At 31.2% G+C, this 20341-nt stretch overlaps 1 protein-coding gene across 1 annotated transcript in view; it reads left to right on the plus strand.

The window, feature by feature from the left end:
- The window catches only part of LOC129234486 (E3 ubiquitin-protein ligase RFWD3-like), a 56155-nt gene extending 36559 nt beyond the window's left edge, over positions 1-19596 (plus strand). Inside the window, exons 8-12 of the mRNA XM_054868484.1 lie at positions 832-1035; positions 4096-4193; positions 10007-10098; positions 18289-18453; positions 19250-19596. Coding sequence (XP_054724459.1) covers positions 832-1035; positions 4096-4193; positions 10007-10098; positions 18289-18453; positions 19250-19408 — 718 coding nt within the window. The 3' untranslated portion in view covers positions 19409-19596. The remainder of the gene's footprint in view (positions 1-831; positions 1036-4095; positions 4194-10006; positions 10099-18288; positions 18454-19249) is intronic.
- Positions 19597-20341: the final 745 nt, after the last annotated feature.

A 20341-nucleotide genomic window follows, 5' to 3' on the forward strand; every position in this document is an offset into this window, starting at 1 on the left:
TCGCAAAGAAAAGAGCTAGAGACAGATACATAACATCTACTGAAAAGGGACATTGGGCATCATTGAAAACAACTCTAAAAAAGAAAATAAGGGGAAAAAATTGCAATACTGCCTCTTATTTGTCGAATCAACTAATCAAAATGTTTAAAAAAAAATTTTTTTTTGAGGTCGCAATGACCTCTGGTAACTTCCCATATGGGCAACCCTAGGGGGGGGGGCAATTTCTACAGACCCCATAGTTACGCTACTGCCAACCTCAGGGCTCAAAAATTATATTGGCATGTAAACATTTTGATCAAGCATGAATCTATTACCCTTAGATGCCCTACTGGAAATGTAGGGCATGTAATTATTATAATTTTTAATTAAGTATAGGTAATTTTAATGACAACTTATGTACTTTTTATTTGAACTTTTATGTATTTTATTGAAATCATTCTTAATTTAGATATAAAGCTGTTCAATTAATTTTTTGTCCGATTAATGCTATATGACAAATTCAAATATTTTTTATTATTATACAATGAAAAAAACTGGCCATATAAAATTTTATTTGGGTTTGTATTTTTTTAGACAAACATACTCGGCATGGCATGTAAAATATCTGAGATTTTTCTAACCCTGCCCAGCCCAAAAAAAACCAGCCAAGATTTTCCAGACAAGCCGGGCCTACTAAAAAAAATCATGTTTTTTTTGTTTTTTTAAACTGTTAAAAAAAACAGTTTAAAAAAACCAAAAAAAAAAATCCTGTTAAAAAAAACAATCGCTTAAAGGATTGAATTTTTTTACTTTTTTTATGCTTTTATTTAAGTCCTTTGTATCACCCTTTAGGTATTCAGTTGAATCTGATGTTTGGAGTTGCAAATGGGATGCAGATGATCCACTGTACTTTTTTGCTGGTCTCAAATCTGGTGCCACTTTTCTTTTTGATATTCGTATGACTAGCAGCCATGTCCGTGAATTACCAGCTTTCGGCAGTAAAACTCCAGTTGTTTCTGTAGAATACCTTCGCAATGCAACATCTGCTAGTTACAGGTTTGTATCTATTCTCCCCCCACCACCACAACATTCAAGTTCTGTATTGGTTATCATGGTATTATTGAAGTGATTTGCTTAAATAATCTTAGCTGAGTATAAATTCTTCTCTTGAAATGGGGGGGGGGGGGGGAGAGAAGTCCGAGGCACTTGACTTTTTACCAAAATGAAATAGCTACAAAACAATATTGTTTTTGATAAAAAATTATTAATTTTGGTCTTGTTAATTTTTTTTTTTTTCATTTTTTCGAACCATTGACAATTTTTATTTAAACTGAAAAACCTGCCTTTGTATTGTTTAAAAGTTGCTGTTACTTTATTTGATTATTTATTTTTTACCCTCTCAGATTCATATATATTGTGAGATTTTTTTTTTTTTTTTTTTTTGTAATATGATGTTCAATTTGACTCTCGTGAAATTGTACTTTTAATTATAAAAAAATAATAATAATAAATTTAAAGTGATCCTAACAAAAAGATCATTACCTGAAAAATAAAACCTAACAATTTGATACACTGAATTTGTTATAAATTCTATGTACCATCAAATGTTTTTTTTTTTTTTTTTTTGAGCAATCACAATTGCTTATTTCTTTCATTTGACTGTTTTTGGCGTGCTATCATTTTCTTTTCCCACCGCCACCCTCCGCACCATCACCGTCGACCGGCTCCTCACAATGCTGCTCCTATAGCGAAAACAGTCTCCAGGTTGCATCCATGTCCTACACACGTGCATACATACACAACTACACACAAACACATACACACACGCATACATACAGACACCTACACATACACACACACAAAACCTAGGGTTCATACGCTCCTTCAAAACTCCTCCAATACTCCTTCATTTATGAAATTTTTTTGAAGGGCTCTTCAAACTCCTTCATTTTGGTTTTAACTCCTTCAGAACTCCTTCTTATTTAATTCAAGACTACATAATCTTTCTCTATAACAGAAACTTAAAATACTTCGATTGGCAACTAACTTCGTCACAAAGGCGATTTTAATGTAGTAATTTCGTGCATTTATTTTTTTTGATTTACAAATTGATCATAGTTGATTCATAAAAGTTGAAGGTGAGAATTTCATTAGAAGACATTTCATAAGTGAAGTAAAATATGCTTAAATGGTGCTTGGCTATTTTTTCAAGTTTTAAGATTGTTTTTCTTTCCACTACACTCAGCTACAAAAGTCAGGTTGTCTAATTATTATTTAAATATTTAAAAATACATAAGTAGATGTACTATATTAAGTGATTGTGTTAAAAAAACCCCAATTGTTTAGTTAATTGCAGTTATGATATTGTAAAAAGGGTCATAAACAAGTGATGTCATGCTTTGAGGAGGAGATGGGCTCATGAAATTGTGACAAGCGGAAGAGAGAGAGTGACAAAAAGTGACATGACATAGTTAATGTAACAATATGTTTGTAAAAAATATGACGTGACGAGAAGTTTGGGGTGAAGTGTGACACTTTGTGATAAAAGGTGCAGATGGTCAAATATATTGAAAAAAAGTGTGACATCATTTAATGACACCCCATTAGTAGTCCTTCAAAATCTCATTTTACTCCTTCAAAACTCCTACAAAACTCCTTCATTTTATTTCTGAAATTGAGTACGAACCCTGAAAAACATACGCACAACTACCCACACATTCATGCCTGCACAAAAACACAAACGCATATGCCTACACACACATACACATACCCCTCTCCCCACACACACACTCACACATTCATGCACACAACTGCCCACATACTTATGCCAGCACACAGACACAAACACACATGTCTACATACACATACACATCCCTACACACAAACACATACCCCCACACACAAACACACACTGGTGATTGCGAAAAACATAATTTGAATTCAAGATGTCAAAATTCAAATTAATATATATTTTTTTTTTTTTGTGAAAGAGGCATATTTTGTTTTTAGAAATTAGATTAAGATGTTAAAAAGTATGGCGACATAATTTGTAATCTTAATTAAAAAAGATAATTATGATCTGATGCTAGAAAATCAATGTGGGTATGTGAGAAAATAGGCTTGTTGAGTTCTAGGCAGAACTTCTTGTTAATCATACTGATTTCATATATTACAGTAGCAATTGTGGCATCCATGAACCGCTTAAAGGTATTTCCACTTGTTCTGATTGGAAACCGAACCCATTTTGAATAGGTTTTAAGCTTCTGTTAAAAAATATATAAAATGAGCTTCATTAAATCACGTTTTGGAATAAATATACTAACTTTCACTATTTAGCTGAAAGACCAATATATTAAAATTTGTTGCAAAAAATGATACAGTAACAAGATTTCATGGATATGTTCGAGCTTTAAACCTTTCTCTTTTGGTGCATCATAAGCCACATACTTTTTTAATCACATTTGGGCTTCTTGAAAACAACTCAGTCATAGAATGTTTTTTAAGGAAACAATTATGAAGCCTAAAATTCAGCTTAAACTTCAGATTCCGTCTTTTAAAATTTTCAATAAGAAAAATACCCACCTGCAGAAGCCTCACCGTATCAGAGATCATAGTGACTCAGTGCATCAGATCACATGCATAGTGATGCTAATGCCACTTTATTAACCCTTATAGATTATTAACTTTTGTATTTATTTCTTTTAGTGTTATAAAAATAAACAATTCTTAGGAATTTGGGTGGTTGCGGAAAAAAAAGGCAAGACAATGAACGCAAAGTTTTATATGGTGGTAGTACCCAAAGGTTGTAGTTAGTGAAATAGTATTGCTACTTTTTCTCCCTCCCTATATCTTTAGATCCATTCCACTCTTAAAGCTTGGAGGAGGTCTTCCCTTCATTTAAAAGTTTGAATTTTAACCCATGAATTATTTTTTAAAATTTTGTTTCTGTGTATGGTTTGTTTTTTTATCCTCAAACTTTTTGAGTTGCTCTAACTTTCTAAGTGTCAGATAAGTGTAGTGTACAAGTGTGTGTTTCGCATTAGATAGCATATTTCATTTTTGCATTTTCAATGCAGCGCAAGCTTTTTTTTACCTGATGTTTTTCTTTTTATGTAGAACGTCTGGTCCGATTGTTGGGAAGCTCTCCGATTGTGCATTTTATGAAAAATTGAACAGTGTTGGGGAATATAAAGTTGCTCCTTTGCCTGCATTAGGTATTGTATGATACTATTGATAATATTAATAGTTTATTTCTTTTCCCATGCTGTGAATTAAATATGTTTTCCGTTTTATGCCTTGAACAGTTTATTTTTGTCTGAGATGGAGTTCAAGATTACCAAGACAACTCTATTTCCAGAAATTTTATGGCTGACATGAGGATGCTATAGTATAGCCATGCCCAGCCTGGGGATAATTACCCTCAAAGGGGCCAAGTGGAATTTTCCCAAGTGGAAGAAATATTCCAGGATTGGGGGTCATTGTTTGGTCAAATAACAAAATTATCAAAAATCATGTGTATCAAATCAATAATCATTAGTGACTAAAAAAAAGGATAATAAACTTGAAGATTGACTTAGATATGCAGTGGCCAAAACAATAACTGTTTAACAAATTGTTATAACTTAGCAATTTCAGAATGTCAACTGTCTTATTGACTACTGCTTCATTTTATAACAAATTTTTCAGAAACAGGTGTGTTTTTTATTTGAATGATTAAAATTAATGTTAAAGTCCTTATTTATTTTTGTAGTTTAAAGAAAAAATGCAATTTATTTTTAGAATAAACATTTGGGGAGTAAATTGAGTCATTCCACGTCAACTGACTTAATTTTTCAAATCGTCCCCAGAAGTGTAGAGATGCCTTTGAAACTAACCTATGCAAAAATTTTCAGCTTCTGAGATACAAATCCTAAGGATCTAGGATCTCTCTCTCTCTCAAAAAAAAAAAAAAAAGACCCAAAATTGCGGATTAGCTTTTTGTTATAAATTGCCGTCTTTAGCCTAAGTTTGCAGAATAATTTATCACCCTGGAAGCCTGAAATTTTAGGATCTTAAAGTACACTTGCCTGTCAATACGCTCAAGTATTTTTGTGAATTTGAGCTCATTTGATTTTTTATGGGATGCGTGTAAACTCGTGAAAAGTGCAGTGGGGAAATCTTTTCCTGGCTCTTACTTTGCAATTCCACTGTCAATATACATGGTTTTGATGTGTAAAAGTTGCAGAGCGTAAATATTGATTTTCTAAAAGATATTGCCATCCAAAGTGACTATCGAAATCATTCACATGAAAAATAGCGTATTTTCAATACGCTGTAACTCAATTGTGTCACCTTGCATCTTATTTTCATTGGTACTATTCAAAAGAATGTACTTCTCCCCATAAAAATTAGTTTTCTTTCTGATGGCATTCTTTCATATAACCATGAGAATATGATCTTGAAATACTGTTTGTCGTTTACAAGAAAAAAATATAAAACGTAAAAATCTCGTTTTACAATGAATAAAGAACGGTGATTGCCATCAAACCCCGTGTATAAGTTATTTTGCAACTGTTGTAATTCAGAAATGATTTTTTATTTCTCTTTTAAAAAGAGCCAAATAAACTGGTAACTAATGTTCCTATTCCGGGCTGATGAGTGCTAATAAGCACGAAACTGCAGTCCTCGGATGGAATAAGTGAGCTAGCAGTGTATATTATGTATTTCTGCCTTGGGCCCTGGTTTTGAGCCGTAACTTACTGCAAAATACATAGCTTTTCCTTCAATCTTTCAGTTGAACCACACCATTGCTGCGGTCACTCGTCTGTGCTAATTCTACATTAGCTACCAGTTTGTTTGGCTCCTTTAAGAGGTTTTCTGTCTCTAGCTCAGTTACTTCCTATTCCCGGGCTGATGAGTGCTAATAAGCACAAAACTGCTGCCCTCGGATGGAATAACTGAGCTGGCATTGTATTTTATGTATACATAACAATTATATAAAAAGAGTTCCTAAACAGAAGAGAGGAAATTCAAATTTTTCTTTGTAATTTCTTACATTCAGGGATGAGATTTTCCCAAAATTCCGGCTGTCAGGGTTCGCACGGGTCATGGAAATCCTGGAAAGTCATGGAAAAAAAATAAACAAATTTCAGACCTGGAAAAGTCATAGAAAATTAATATTTTCATTAAAAGTCATGGAAATTTATTTAAAGTCATGAAAAAATGTCTTGAGTAGTAAGAAAGTAACAATATCTAAAAGAGCACTAGAAATATTGAGTGCTTTAGTAATATTGCATATAACTTGAACAATTTCAGAAACAAGTCTGAGTTTCAGAATCCAATTTCATCTGCTTCTGTAACAGCCGCTCGCCTTTTTTTGTGATGTGATTTTACTAAGGACATCCCTAATTTTGAATTCACTATTATTTTCTGCCCTTTTTATATTTTATATTCTGTTGTAATGGACTTGCACTTTCATGATTTTGCCACGCCTACTCAAAAAGTGTAATTCAATTGCACCCGAGTTTGTTTCAACTACTTGTAAAAAATTCATTATTAAATTTACCAGAGTTTATCTTAATATGTTGAAGGCTTTAGAAAGTGAAGATTTTAGTCAGGCAATAGAACATAGAAATAGGGGAATTCTAATACTCTAAAACAGTGGTGCCCGTCATACAGCTCGTAAAACTGATCCTCTTGTAGCCAGCCGAAATATCTGATTTAGAAAAATGAAAAACGCGGCTTTACTTTATTGAATGAATATAGTATTTTGTTCAATTACATTGGTGAGTAGATGCACTATCAAAGGGTGCCCATATAGGGGGCAAGAGGGGACTTAAGCCCCCCCCCCTAGAAATGAGAACTTCCTTGCTTTTAGTACTTTTTCCTTTGCAAAAATGCAAAAACATTTCTTTTCCAGCCATTAATGAATAAGTTATTAAAAATGTCAAATTTTAATACCTCTAATCTGTACTGCAATCGGTTTCTGTGGGGAAAATATCCTGCTAAACCATGGTGGAAAATATCTGAGCCCCCCCCCCCTTAAAATTTTGCATATGGACGCCCATGTGCACTATTGCCACCAAAGGGCAATGTTTTTATGAAGTAAGTTTATTTATTGGTAACTTAGTATTGACCCATTCAATTTTTGTCTTATTAATTACTATTCTGCCCTATTTATTAAATATTTGTTAGACATTTAAACATCAGTGTATTGCATTTTTACTTTACTAGAATTGATATGATGACAAATAAGAGTAATTTATTAGTTTCTGCAGTGCACTTATATTTTTTCAGTCACAAGTAAGTGCCCTCCGATGAGTAACGTCCAATGAGGTAGTGGCACTCACATAAAAGTTTTTCGAAAGCCCATTTCCGAAAATTGGCAAGTTTGGCATTTAATTTGTATTGTTCTTTTCGTATAATAAGGTCATGAAAATTTTTATGAAGTCATGAAAAAGTCTTGGAAAAGTCATGGAAATTTTTAATCCAAATTGAGTATGAACCCTGTGCTGTCTCTGTTAGTTCTTGGAACTTTTCCCCCTTCAATGCCGATCCACTCCTATTTTTCTTGAGAATCCAAACGATTTTGATTTTCCTTTGTCATCGATCCCTGTTTTAATATTCTTCCTATTCCCCCCGTCCACCCCCCACTCATTGTGATTTATGTCAAAAGCGAATGTTTGGGAAACATGCCATCGTCGAACACGTGCTTCACCGAAAATTACACGCCTTGTTGGAGAGTTCAATTCTTTTGCATCCTGCAAATATTTCAATTATTTTTTATTGTTAGAAGGTTTTTTAATGTAGGCTACCTTATTTCTTCTTATTTATTTCTTAAATTTATTTAAATTGTTGGTTCCTTCCATGAAAAATTAATAAAAAAGAATGTGGTCCATCACCCACATTCTCTGATTTTATTGAAAAATGGCAAGGTTATTCTTTTTCTGTATTTAACAGCATAGAAAATATTTATGGCCAACCTCAAGTTTAAGTTTTACAGCTTGTTAAAAAAAAATATTGCATAATTTTCATGATAAAGTGAGGCAACTTTGGTCCTGAAATAGTGAATATTTTTTCATCAAATATAAGAGCTTCACTCTAAGTGGAAAAAGATTAGAAGAAATACAAATATCAATGAACGGGTAACCAGTCATTTTTTAATTTAATTATTCATTTTCCATTGCTATAAAAGGTATGTTCTATCACATAAAAAAGACTTTAGATTTTTTACTCTATTTTTACTCTACAAACACTCCCAATTTTAAAAGTTATGTGTTTGGAGAGCCAAGGGGTGAGAAATTGATGCCCTTATGTCTTGTAAAATTTAAAGTAATATAGAAATGGACAAACGATGTAGTTCAAGAAATAGTGGAATGCAGCACATTTATACAAATTGGGAAGTTATTAGGAAATAAAACGAGCAATGATAACAAAGAAAAAACATGGTTAAATGTCTGGATGAGAGAAGATTTTTTTTCCCTTTAAGTTGCTTCCCACTCAAACAATGTATGCTAAAAAAATTGTAATGTGATGCTTTAATAAACAACTAATGTTATAACTACAGCTACCCCCAAATCATATACTGGTTAAAAATTGAGAAATTTAGGAAAGTTTCCCAATTTTCCCAAAAAATATAAGCACAGCATAACATTTTGGAAACTGACTTTCAAAAATTTCTAAAAAGGGGGCATGTCCCAGAGTTTTAAATATTTAATGACTGTGAGTTTTGTTACAGTTTGATTGTAAATTCTTTTCTTAGGTATCCCTAAAAACACTAGATTAATGCAACTGTTAAATTAGTCTTTTGGTACTTAGTGTGTAAGACAGTTTCTTGATCTCTTTAAAAACTGTAAGTTGAAGAATACTAGAATGCTATGCTTCAAGAATAATATGTGCAACATATTTAACTTCTACTAAAATATTTGAAGCATAATTTGTTTATTTAAAAAAATTAATAAATAAATAAATACCTTAAAAATTTGGTAAATTAGATATTTTTTTTATTATTTTTTTTGTATTGTATTTTTGGATATTGACCTTTCAGTGGTATTTTGATGCAGTTTTTGTATATCATTCCTTTTTTGCATAATTTTACAAAAACAAAATAATAAAGAAAAATATTTTCCTCTTTTTTGCTGTCTGAACTTTCCTCCCTGCATTTTATACAATGAATAAAAATAATTAGAGTTACAATTATTTTGAGTTCACTTTCTTTTGGCTTAAAATTTAATGTTCCTCATGTATGCTTAGTAGTTTATTTTGTCTCCTAAAATAAATTTTCATTAAAACCAACTGAAGTAGATTTGTTTTCCACTTATTTATATTTTAATGAAAAATACTCCACCACTAATTTAACAAGATCATTGAGGTTATAGCAACTTGTCTTTATTGTAATAGGGATATTTTAACTAATTTTCTTGATAATGTCATTCAATTTTAAAAAATATCAAATTTCTAAAAACAATGGAACAGTTTTCAAAACTACTGAAATTTTTCATTGTTACTCTGAAATTTTTATCAGGTTTGAGTCGCTATTTTTCTAATGAAGATATCTTGTAACTTATATCTTGATTGCAACGAGGGTTTTTCATGATAATTCTTTTCATTCTGATGGGGATCTTTTAGGACTGTAGTTGATATTCTGATGTTCAGTTTTGCTATGACGACTTTATTTAGTATAGTTTCTCTTATCCTAATAAAGATTTTTATCGAAACTAATTGCTTTTTTTTTCTACCATTAAAATTCCTGTCCATTCGAAATAATGCCCATATCATATTTCAAATTTGCATTTTGTTGAGCACATTATTCGTCACAAGTGGTTGCATGGCGTAAAACTCAAATAGGGTCTTTATGCTTTTTCTTTGCCCTTGTAGAAAGTGATTAAGTTCTGTTGGAACTGTATTGCTCCACATACACTTCTGTTTTTTCAAGCTAATATCAATATTAAGCTAATGTTTTTCCATATTCCTTGAGTTTTAAATGTAATTTACATTTATGAAGAAGATTTAGTGTATTTGAAGTGTATTTTAATCATTTTTGTTGCAGGTCCCTGTAATTCTTTGAGTTCAGAACCAGCTTCTGGTCATTTTTTAGTCTCCTGTCGGCCTACTCCAAAGCAGCCTCGGGTCTCTCATACAGTAATTTTTTTTTCTTTTTAGCGCACATTTAGAATACACTGCTCATTTTTGTCCTTTTTCCTCCTTAAGGATTAAATATCGTACTTTTGTGCGAAAAATCCTTTTTTTCCTACATTTTAGCTTGAATCTCTTTCAGAAGACGTTAAAAATTGGCTGTTTCAAGAGCATTATATTAAAAAATTAAATTCATGTATAAATCTAATATATTTCCATTGCATGGCCGAGAAACTTATTACTACTCTCTCTGTTTAATTTTCAATCACATTTAACCTTTAAGAACACAGACGGTTTGAAGTAACATAAGAACACAAGTGGTGTACTCCGTATGCCAGCATGTTTTAAAGCTCGACTATCAATTTTTAAAGATTTTCCTATTTGATACAATGTCTAGTAATGTTATAGACAGAGCAAAGATTTAATTGAACGATCAGACAAACACAATTAAAATGAATACAATTACAATATATAAAAAAAAATTGTGATAACGTTTAATTTGAGAATTTCACTAATATAAAATTAGTACTAATAGTGTGATATGCACACATTAGTACACATTTTTTTTGAAAAAATGCATATATATAAATGATATTTTAGTCATTGAGACAACTTGTTAGCATTTGTTGAACAATTATTGCAACTCTCACAATTGTATTTTGTTATTTTTATATGATTTTTTCATACAAAATTTGAACATTCACGTGTGGTTTTAATAAAAAAATAATAAAAAAGAACGAGACAAAAAGGCAACTTTCGACTTTAAACACAAGTACGTCACTTAAAGGACCTTGGAAAAAGGGTAAATAATGGCCAGGTGTTGTTCAAGTGACTATTCTGAAATTCTTAGCTGCTTTTTCTCTTAGTGGCATGCTCAGTACGCTGTCCATATTCTTAAAGGTTAAAAAAGGAAATTATTATTATTGATGCATTGCACATACTCAGGTCTTTATCTGCAACATTATTTATTTTTATTGTTGATGTGAAATTATTTCTTAGAAAACCTTAGTTTCATTCAGATTTTAGTCCTGAATCTAACAAATCCTCAAAATTCTTAATTTAAATGCGACAAATCGTATATTTTGCACATTTTTTAAGTCCAAAAACATGAATTCAAGAAGTATTACTTTGAATGTATGTACTATTACACACATTTTTTTAAATAAATTTATTAAAACGACATTAAATATTTAACAATAGCAAAGTTATGTAGTGTACAAATCAATTGCTCTTATTAATGCCCTTAAAGTAGCATTGCCCTCATTTAAACTACCTACTCTAACAAAAACCAATAGAATATACCAATAAAATCGAGTCAATCGATTATATAGATTTCACAGAATTGTGTTGGTAAAACCCTTCCCGAAATAAAAGTGGTTATGACCCTACTCTGCTGTATGCATGCACTTTTGTCTATCTTTTCATATTTTTAATTCAGCTTTGCATTTAAATTTATTAGAGAAACAAAATTATGTTTTGAGTATTATCATTAGTAATGAGTGTGTTAACTAAAATTACATCATTGCGTAATTTAATATAAAAGTCAGGTGTAAAAATGTTCCTTCATGCTTTACATTCCGAAAATAGTACTGCTTTAACCTCCTGAAATCTAAATGCCTATGAAGTAAGAGTATTTTAAGAAAATGATTGTTAGTCAAGTGCTAAAAAAAAAAAATCTGACGAGATTCTGAAGAAAAATAAAGATTCAATATAATCTAAAGTGCAGTACACAAAAATACGAACTTGTTAATATAATTAAGACCAGGGTTGGCAAGGTTTCGGGCACTACAATAAAAACCACAGTATTTACCAGGGCTTTAAACGTCCTGTCCAAAACTATTCCAAAGTGTCCAAATCTACATTTTTAGAGAAATTTTATTTTGTGAGAAGATATCAAAAACAGAACAAAATGTATCAAAGTTATGTTTTACAGGGTGGCGACAGATCAGGGAAATCAGGGAAAAGTCAGGGAACTTTATTAATCAGGGAAATATCAGGGAATTTTGAAAAAATAACAAAAAATCAGGGAAAATTGATTTTTTGAAGAATTTTTTTTTTTTTTTTTTGCTTTACAAAGTTAAGTACTCTTAATTTCCTACGCATTTTCCGCCAATTATCTGTTCAAAAAAAAAGTAAAATTAATGAGGTGCGATTATACTGCCGCATATTTGTGCATCTTTTTTCCTCAACGTCAAAGTATTGAATCTTACTTATTAACCACAGGATGAACTTCCTAAGATTGCTTTTGTGTCTGTTAGGTTGTTTATTTTACATAGCTTGAAATTTCCTTTTACGCTTTCAATGCTACGTAAAATAAACAACCATACAGGCAAAGAGGAAGCCTTCAATTATGCCTTAGCTCGTTTGCCTTTATTCCATTGTCTCGAAGTAATTAGTTTACTGTAATCACGATTTCAAAAAGAAATCTTTGGCTTTTGAATTAATACTGATAGAAGCTTGAAAGTTATTACTTCTTCGAGTTTTTAATTTAATTGCTAAAATTGAACTTTCAATTAAAAAACCTTTGTTTTTGCCGTTATATTATTTGTTGTCACCGCAGATTATAAAGGTTTTCTTTTCTTCAGACTTTAGGGATTCTTTAACTTTATAACCAAGTTGTATTCTTCTTTTATATATTTTGAAATTAACTAATTGCTTTTTTTTTTTCATTTTTTCCCCCTTGCATTTCAAAGTTGTTTGTTATAAAAGCAATCGAAGATTTTTTCTCGTTACATACTGAAATCATTTGAAATAGAGTTAACTTGTGTACTTAAGTAAATATCTTTATTTTTTTTTTTATTGTTAAAATGCTGTATTCATTCTTTAAAAACCTATGTTCTTGATTAGAGAAAAGCTCCCTATGAATGTTTGTCAAATGGTTTCATCTGTTTTGCATAAATATGTCAATTAGTTATATAAGAATAACTGCATTACTTCTATTCTTTCACTATTACTTGTTATTCTTGCAACAATTACTATACTGTTTGAAAACTTAGGTCAAAATAATTTCAATTACTTTTTAGTTCTATCATAAATACATATGTTTTTAAAAGTAATTTTAATAGTTTCTTAAAATTCTTATGCTAAGTGGTTTCTGGATGTAAAGTTTTTTTTTTTTTTTTTTAATTTTCTATAATCTTTCCATTGTATAAAAATTTAATATACTGTTTTGTAGGTTATTCCCCCCCCCCCAAAAAATAGTCTTGTTTTTTTTAACCATTTTATTTTAAAAAGTAGCATCTTTTTAAAACATATCTTTAATTCAACAACTTTACATAACTTAGAACGTTTAAAATACTGCATTTTATACAAACATCCAATGGATTTCAAGTAAAGCAAAGAAAAAAAACCATTATCATTGGTAACGTAAATCAGGGAAATTTGGTGAACTTAATCAGGGAAATCAGGGAAAATTCAGGGAACTTTTTTTCACAGTTCCTGTCGCCACCCTGTTTTATATTGAACATTTATTCAATGTAAACATTCAGGTATAAATATATTTGTAACTTATTAATACAGCTGATTCTAATCTAGTTACATAGAAGTTGAATTCTTCATTAAAGATTTCAATTTGTGCTCTTGAGGTTTTTTTATTTTTCACATAATGGAAACCAAATTTTCGAAATTTACACATATGTGCGAATAAAAGTGTTTAAAATGTAATGTAATAATTGACTTAAATGCAATGAATGACAATTTTTGAACTAAAAATTGTCAAGCTACTTTAGTTTTTGTTTATTATAGTTACAGAATGTATTACATTTAAAATATGAATTGAAAAGAGAAAGCACACAAGTTTTAAAATATGAGCGCATATTGTTCTTTAATCAATGATTAAAAAAAGAATTTTCATTGAAACAGCTTGTAAAACTTATATGCAAAAACCATTAAAAAAATTTGGTTCGGGAAAAAAAAATTTCCTGCACCTAAATATTACACTTTTAATAACATTCCTTTAAGTTATAAACAGAACGTGTTGTGAACTTCCTTTCATAACTCTACCAACTGTTACATAAGGAAGGTTTTATGTAATAGAGTGATTGGCATTTTTTTAAAGCAAAATATTTTTTAATGAACATTTTGGAGAAAATATTATCAAATATTCATTAATTATAACTTATTGATAACTTTTGCTACCCATTTTCAGTATTGCAGTAAATATGAATTGATTAGGTTATACCTCTTTAGCTTTAGCATACTTTTGGACGGTAAAAACCACCTGTCCTAAACCAGTTTCGGACAGTCCAAAACCCAACCCTGGTTAAGACTTTCATAATTAGTTCAAATTTCCCAATCCAAACAGTATATCTGATTAGTTAAGATAAATCCGAAAATAGAATGCTCAACATTAAATTCTGTTGAGGGAAAAAAAAACTTTTTCTTTAAAAAGAAAATACAAGCAACTTAAAAAACTTCTATTAAGAACTTAAGACGTTGTTATTTCTGTTTAATGTTTTGTGTGCTTGTTATTGTTGTATTTATTTTGTTCCTAAAAAATAGGAACTACTAAAAAATAAAAAAGTGCAAATAATATTAATATGATATGATTTTTTTAATTTTAGCCAATCCAATTCTAAAATTATTTTACTGTAATAAATTCTTTTATTTTCTGTTTATAATTTTGTTGGTCATTTTGAAAAATGCAATCTGTTTGCCTCCACTGGAAATTGGATTTTTTTTTTTTTTTCGTTTTTGATGTTTGCTGTACTTTGTTAAGAGGCAAATAAATGACATTTCTTTTTCTTTTCAAATGTGTTATAAAATGAAAACTTCCAAATGAAATTAGATGCTCTTAATAAATCAAATGTGAAAAAGTTAAATGCTATATCTCTGGTTCAATTTTATTTTTGCTTCTATTATGTCAATAGTCATTAGCAACATAAAAGATATTTAAAACACTATTCTAAAATTATTTTACAAAATTAAATTGTTTTATATGCCATTTTTAGAGCCCTGAGCCTTCATTTTGATATTTTAAATATCTTTGTGTCCAGTATGGATATTTTTGATGTTTATAATGCTTTCTTAAGAGATAAATATCTTTTTGGTTTTATTAAAATCCTGTAATGGAAAAATCCTGAACAATAAGTGTCTGTTCTTTAAGAGCGTCAAACGTCAAAAAGCTAAATGCTGACTGAATTTCTGGCTTAATTTTATTTTAGTTTCAATTAATATTTCTGGTTAATATTTCACTTCAAAACTAATGATTTTGTGAAATCTTACAATCAAGTTCAAATTGCACTGATTAGGAGATTTACATTTTGCTTCCAGTTATAAATTCTTTTTTATATTTGGTAGCAAATGTAATTTTCATTAATTTCAAAATATTTGCAAGGGACAAACTGAAAAACCTGTTGTAAGTTTTTTAGTTTTACTTTGAAAATGCCAGTGTTCAAGCTTTTTGAAGTAATTACATATAGAGTGGATGAATTCTGGAACCATTATTTTGCATCAATTTGAAATTTTAAATTCACCACTGTTAAAGTCATTGAATGTAGATTCTTGATAAATATTGCTTATTTAATTGAGAATCCAATATTTTTTCTACATTATCCTTGCACATATCTAGGAAATCCACGTTTATCAGCAATCATCAATCAGTTATACGACAGTGGTCAGGAAAAATATTGTATGCATGAAAGTAAATGTTTGTCCAGTAACCCACCTACAGTATTATCCAATGTGCCACAAAATTCAGGGGTCACCAGATATTCAATAACACTTGCCTGGTTCTTTCCGGCATGGAAAAATCAAAGATAGGAAAAAAAAATAATACTGTAGAAAATAAATGTTCCGCTTAAAAGTGAATGTAACTTCTATACATATCTCATTAGTATTAATAAACAGCTTAATTTGTTAAAAAATATTTATTAACAATGTCATTTGTTATTTTAACATGAAAAATATTGCTTAATAACCAATAATTTCATAACAACTAAATTAAAACTAAGCAAACATTTAAGCAGTAAGTTACCGCCCCTAAACCTGTGCTAAAGAACTTACCATAGCTATTTAATAAATAAAAATTAAAATTCCCTCTCTAAAAGGAACCTATATAAAAAAAAACTATGAACAAATCGCAGTAACAATGATAGCTTCTGAATTGATTACTTTATTGGCAAATAATTAAAATCGTTAATAAAGACTTACCATAAACAAAACAAGCTCGTATTTATGAAATACAAATTTTTTTATAAAGAAGATTACTTTCGGGATTTATTTATTTTTTCTTACAGTGGTTTGCTTTCTGATTGGAACTAAATGGAGAATTTTACTTTTGCTTTGTTGCAAAATAAACCTCGAATTATCCAGCGTGCCGGACCTCCCTTTTTTCCGGCATGCCAGATAATGCAGGGTAATACGATAAGAAGTTGTGAGTTAGCTTGAAAAAGAATTCAAGTGGTAATCTCTTCCAAATAGTGATTTGTCTTTTTCCTTTTGCATAGCTCGGTGTGTTGGGGAACTATAAACATCAAATTTCCTTTTAATTGTTTCGAATATGTCCTTCTTCTTCATTGAAATACTAATCCTACTTTTCCTACTTTATGACTACCAAAATCTGCCATGAGCCTTGTATATAAAGTATATGTGTTTATAATAGGGAAGTTGCAACCTATTAAATGTTCGTATTTTGACTATTGGATATTGTTAATTGACCCTCAAAACTAAAAAAATCATCGCCGTATTTTAAAACACTGTGATTGATTTTTAACGAACTTTTTGTTGGCATAAATTAAAGTTAAGTTTAAAATCCAGAAGTTAAGATATTTAAACTAAGCCAACATTAACTGGCCGTGTAATGTCAAGTTGGAGACAAGCAAAAAACATGTTTCAGAAAAATACATTTATTAAATATGACTAGAATAACATCCCCATAAAATACACCCCCAAAATATCATAACATAAGTGGTTCCAGTAAATAAAGAAAAATGTCACCAAAATGTTGATGCAATCGCTTGCCACTCCGAAGGATCAACTTTAAGGCTCCCAAAAGGTCCGCCGGATCACACTTCAGGAATGTCCGTAATGAAAAGCACCATTACACAATTCGTAGATCAGTGAACATCTCAGGTAGACACGTCGGAACACACTTCCCCGGCATTTTAATTGGCCGGACACAACACAACTGTTTCTTCACCTGGACTCACTAATTCCAGGACTTGGAAGATTAAATATCACATACCACAAAAAACCCCCGCTAGCATCACGGGGAAAAACCCTCCCCCACACGTGAGCCGGACTAGGCTTCACGATCAAACACAACAACTGGGGATCGTTGAGAGACGAGATGCCCAGAATGCTGCCACTCGCAACAATATATATGTTTTATCAACCAATGAGATTCCATGCCTCGATGACATCACCACACTAACTTCTACTTTGACCATCACTCATTTGCATATTCCACTGCCGCGAATATTCGTACTCCTCTCCATAGCACGTGCGGTCAACAAGTGGAATTAATTCGAATCAATCAGGTGACAACTCAACTTTTCTGAATCGACACATCGAGACATGCAATCTCCAATGATTTCAGTAAACAGTCGCCATTACTTTTAAAGATCCATGCGCAAAAGTGCGCTCTTCTGAAACGTCACGAACTTACGTCACAGGGCACTTATCGGCAGCCTTCCGCCAAAGATCCCTTGTTTTCGTTATGGATATTTTGAGCGCGCTGATATTTTTATTTTTTAGAAATTCAATAACCCTTTTGAACACACTATGGAGGCCGGATTCGTTAAAGCACAATCTAAAAATCTTCCTCAAGTAACGTCAATGAAGGTATTTGAATATTTCCGAGAGGATGAGAGGTTTAATGTTCCAGAAACGCGAGGAGGTAAGCCTTACGTTTCGCCTTCGAAGCCAACTGCATGTTCTTCGGCTTCTCCCGTGGCGGAAGAGCGCATGACATCACTTCCTGTGCCATTTGACGTCACAAACGCTTGAACTTTTAAAAATTAATTTAAAAAAACTACTTATCGTATCGCAAACATTTTTTCACCTATGATGTTCATACATGTTACTCTATCATATAAAAATAAAATTGAAAAATCGAAAACTTCCCTATTGTAAGAGTCGCTAGGGTACTTTTTCAAAACCTTAACAACTCGAAAGATCGATATCTCGATTTTTTTTCTCTTCTCAATCAATTTGAGATATGGTTATACTGTATTGCAATCATAATGTTTTTTTCAGTTATGTGAATTTGTAACCGAGACTTCTGGAGGACTTATTTGTAATCCCATTCAGACGATTTTTGGAGGTAGAACTCAAGCTCAACTTACAAAGTCAAAGCTCCTGTTGCATCCTGATAAGGAAAGCTCTTTGCTTATTTGTGCTGGTGATGAAGAAGCCAATGGTGTAAGTTCTTGCTATCATGCCTTAGAGTCTCAATGCTTTGTACTTTGTTTTTATATTGGGATCTCAGTTAAATTAACTTGTATACAGTTATCTGTTTACTTTGTTCTCAGTTATAAACATTTCAATTGGTCAATGATAAGCACTGGTATGAAAATAAGTAAGCATTTAAGTAGTTATATTTACAGCTGATTAAAAGTACTATTTGTTTTATTCCCTACTTATTGTTCAAGCATTTAATATGCTTTATTGCCGCTATCTCCAGAGTAAACTTAAAATAAAACAAACAGCAGAAAATGACTGAAAATTGATTTATATGCATTTTAAATTCTTCATGCAATTTTAATTCTTCATTAGCCAATTAAGTTCTAGGCAGCCTCCATTGCCCTCATGGCACCATATCACACCGTATCACATCATTGGTGTTCCCATCAATTTTTCTGAGGTTATACTCCCAGTAATCCATTATGCACAATATTGTCGCCTCAGAGCAACAGTAAGATATCTTAGTGTTATTTTTGAGATTAGATATCTTACTGTTGCTCTGAGGCGATATGTGTATGTGATTATATACATAGTTAGAGAGTATACAGCGTATATGGAGTATACCCCTACCGTTAATCACAATATTTCCTATATCTCATAACTTCCTGAAAAGTGGGCACACAAAGCATACCGAAATGTTTTTTATGGTTTGAGCATTGGCCATGTTGGTTTTACTTTTTATATCTATGAGTCATTTGTTTTAATGTTTTTTCTTATGCATGGTGAAAATTTCAACATTCCTTGTCCTTGACAGGCTCTTATATGGGATGGTTGTTCTGGAAACTGTCTGTCTCATTTGAAAACGGATTCGCCTGTTTTAGACTTAGCTGGCATGAAGATCAACCACAAATCATTTCTGACGGCTCTCACAGACAAATCTTTGAGGGTGTATAGCTGGATGGGTGAAGAATAATTTGTGTTACAACATTCTAGACATATGTGATAATTACAGTGCTCATCGTACTCCAGTCCATTTGAATTATGTTGCATAGCACAAAACATCCAATGTTCTATCATTTTATCTTCCAATGTAATTATAGAGTAGATTTTAATTTTTATATGCATTTGTAAATATGTATCTAAAGCTATTTAAATAAATGTTTTCTCATATTTTTATAATACTATATTGTAGTGCATATGTGTCTCTTTATGATGCTTTATCTAATTATGTTTTTTTAGTGAATTAAACTTAAAGAGAACAACACTTTTGTCCTAAATGAAATTGAACTTATTATTGTAAAAGTGTTTCGTACATGCTGTGATATTACAACCTTATGAAACTAGCTTAAAGAAAATGAAAAGTCAGTAAATTTTGCCTTGTATATAAAGGCATACGCTGTGGTGAAGTTCAGGAGGAAGTAAAGGGACAGTGTTCTCTCTACTTTTTATTTTTACACTTGCATCTCTCACTTTCTAAGATTTCAACAAAAGCTTTCCCCCAGGTTTTGATTTCATTAACTTAAGCTTATATCTTTAAGCTCCCCATCCCCCCTCACGTTCCCCCCCCCCTGGAACTACACTACTGGGCATACTGATGTTACATAGTGCATATATATTTTCAACATAAATCAGTTGCTGAAGTATTTATATTATTTTAATACTTGGGGGGGGGGACTAAAATGTTACATTTTTAATTACGTAAGAAAACTGGCAAAAAAGCTTCAACTTCACAAAATCCAAACAAACAAAAAAAAAAAGATTTTTTGATGTGTAAAAAAATAGAGGGGTGGGGTTATGAAAGATATGTGAAGAAACAAGTTTTAAAAACCCAAAGAGAGCAAAGCAGTGTGGGATATAAGTGTTTCATTTTGAGGAGCATTACTGCTCGTTAAATTCTGATACTTAG

This window comes from Uloborus diversus, chromosome 1 (genome assembly GCF_026930045.1).
Source record: "Uloborus diversus isolate 005 chromosome 1, Udiv.v.3.1, whole genome shotgun sequence".
Lineage (NCBI taxonomy): Eukaryota > Metazoa > Arthropoda > Arachnida > Araneae > Uloboridae > Uloborus > Uloborus diversus.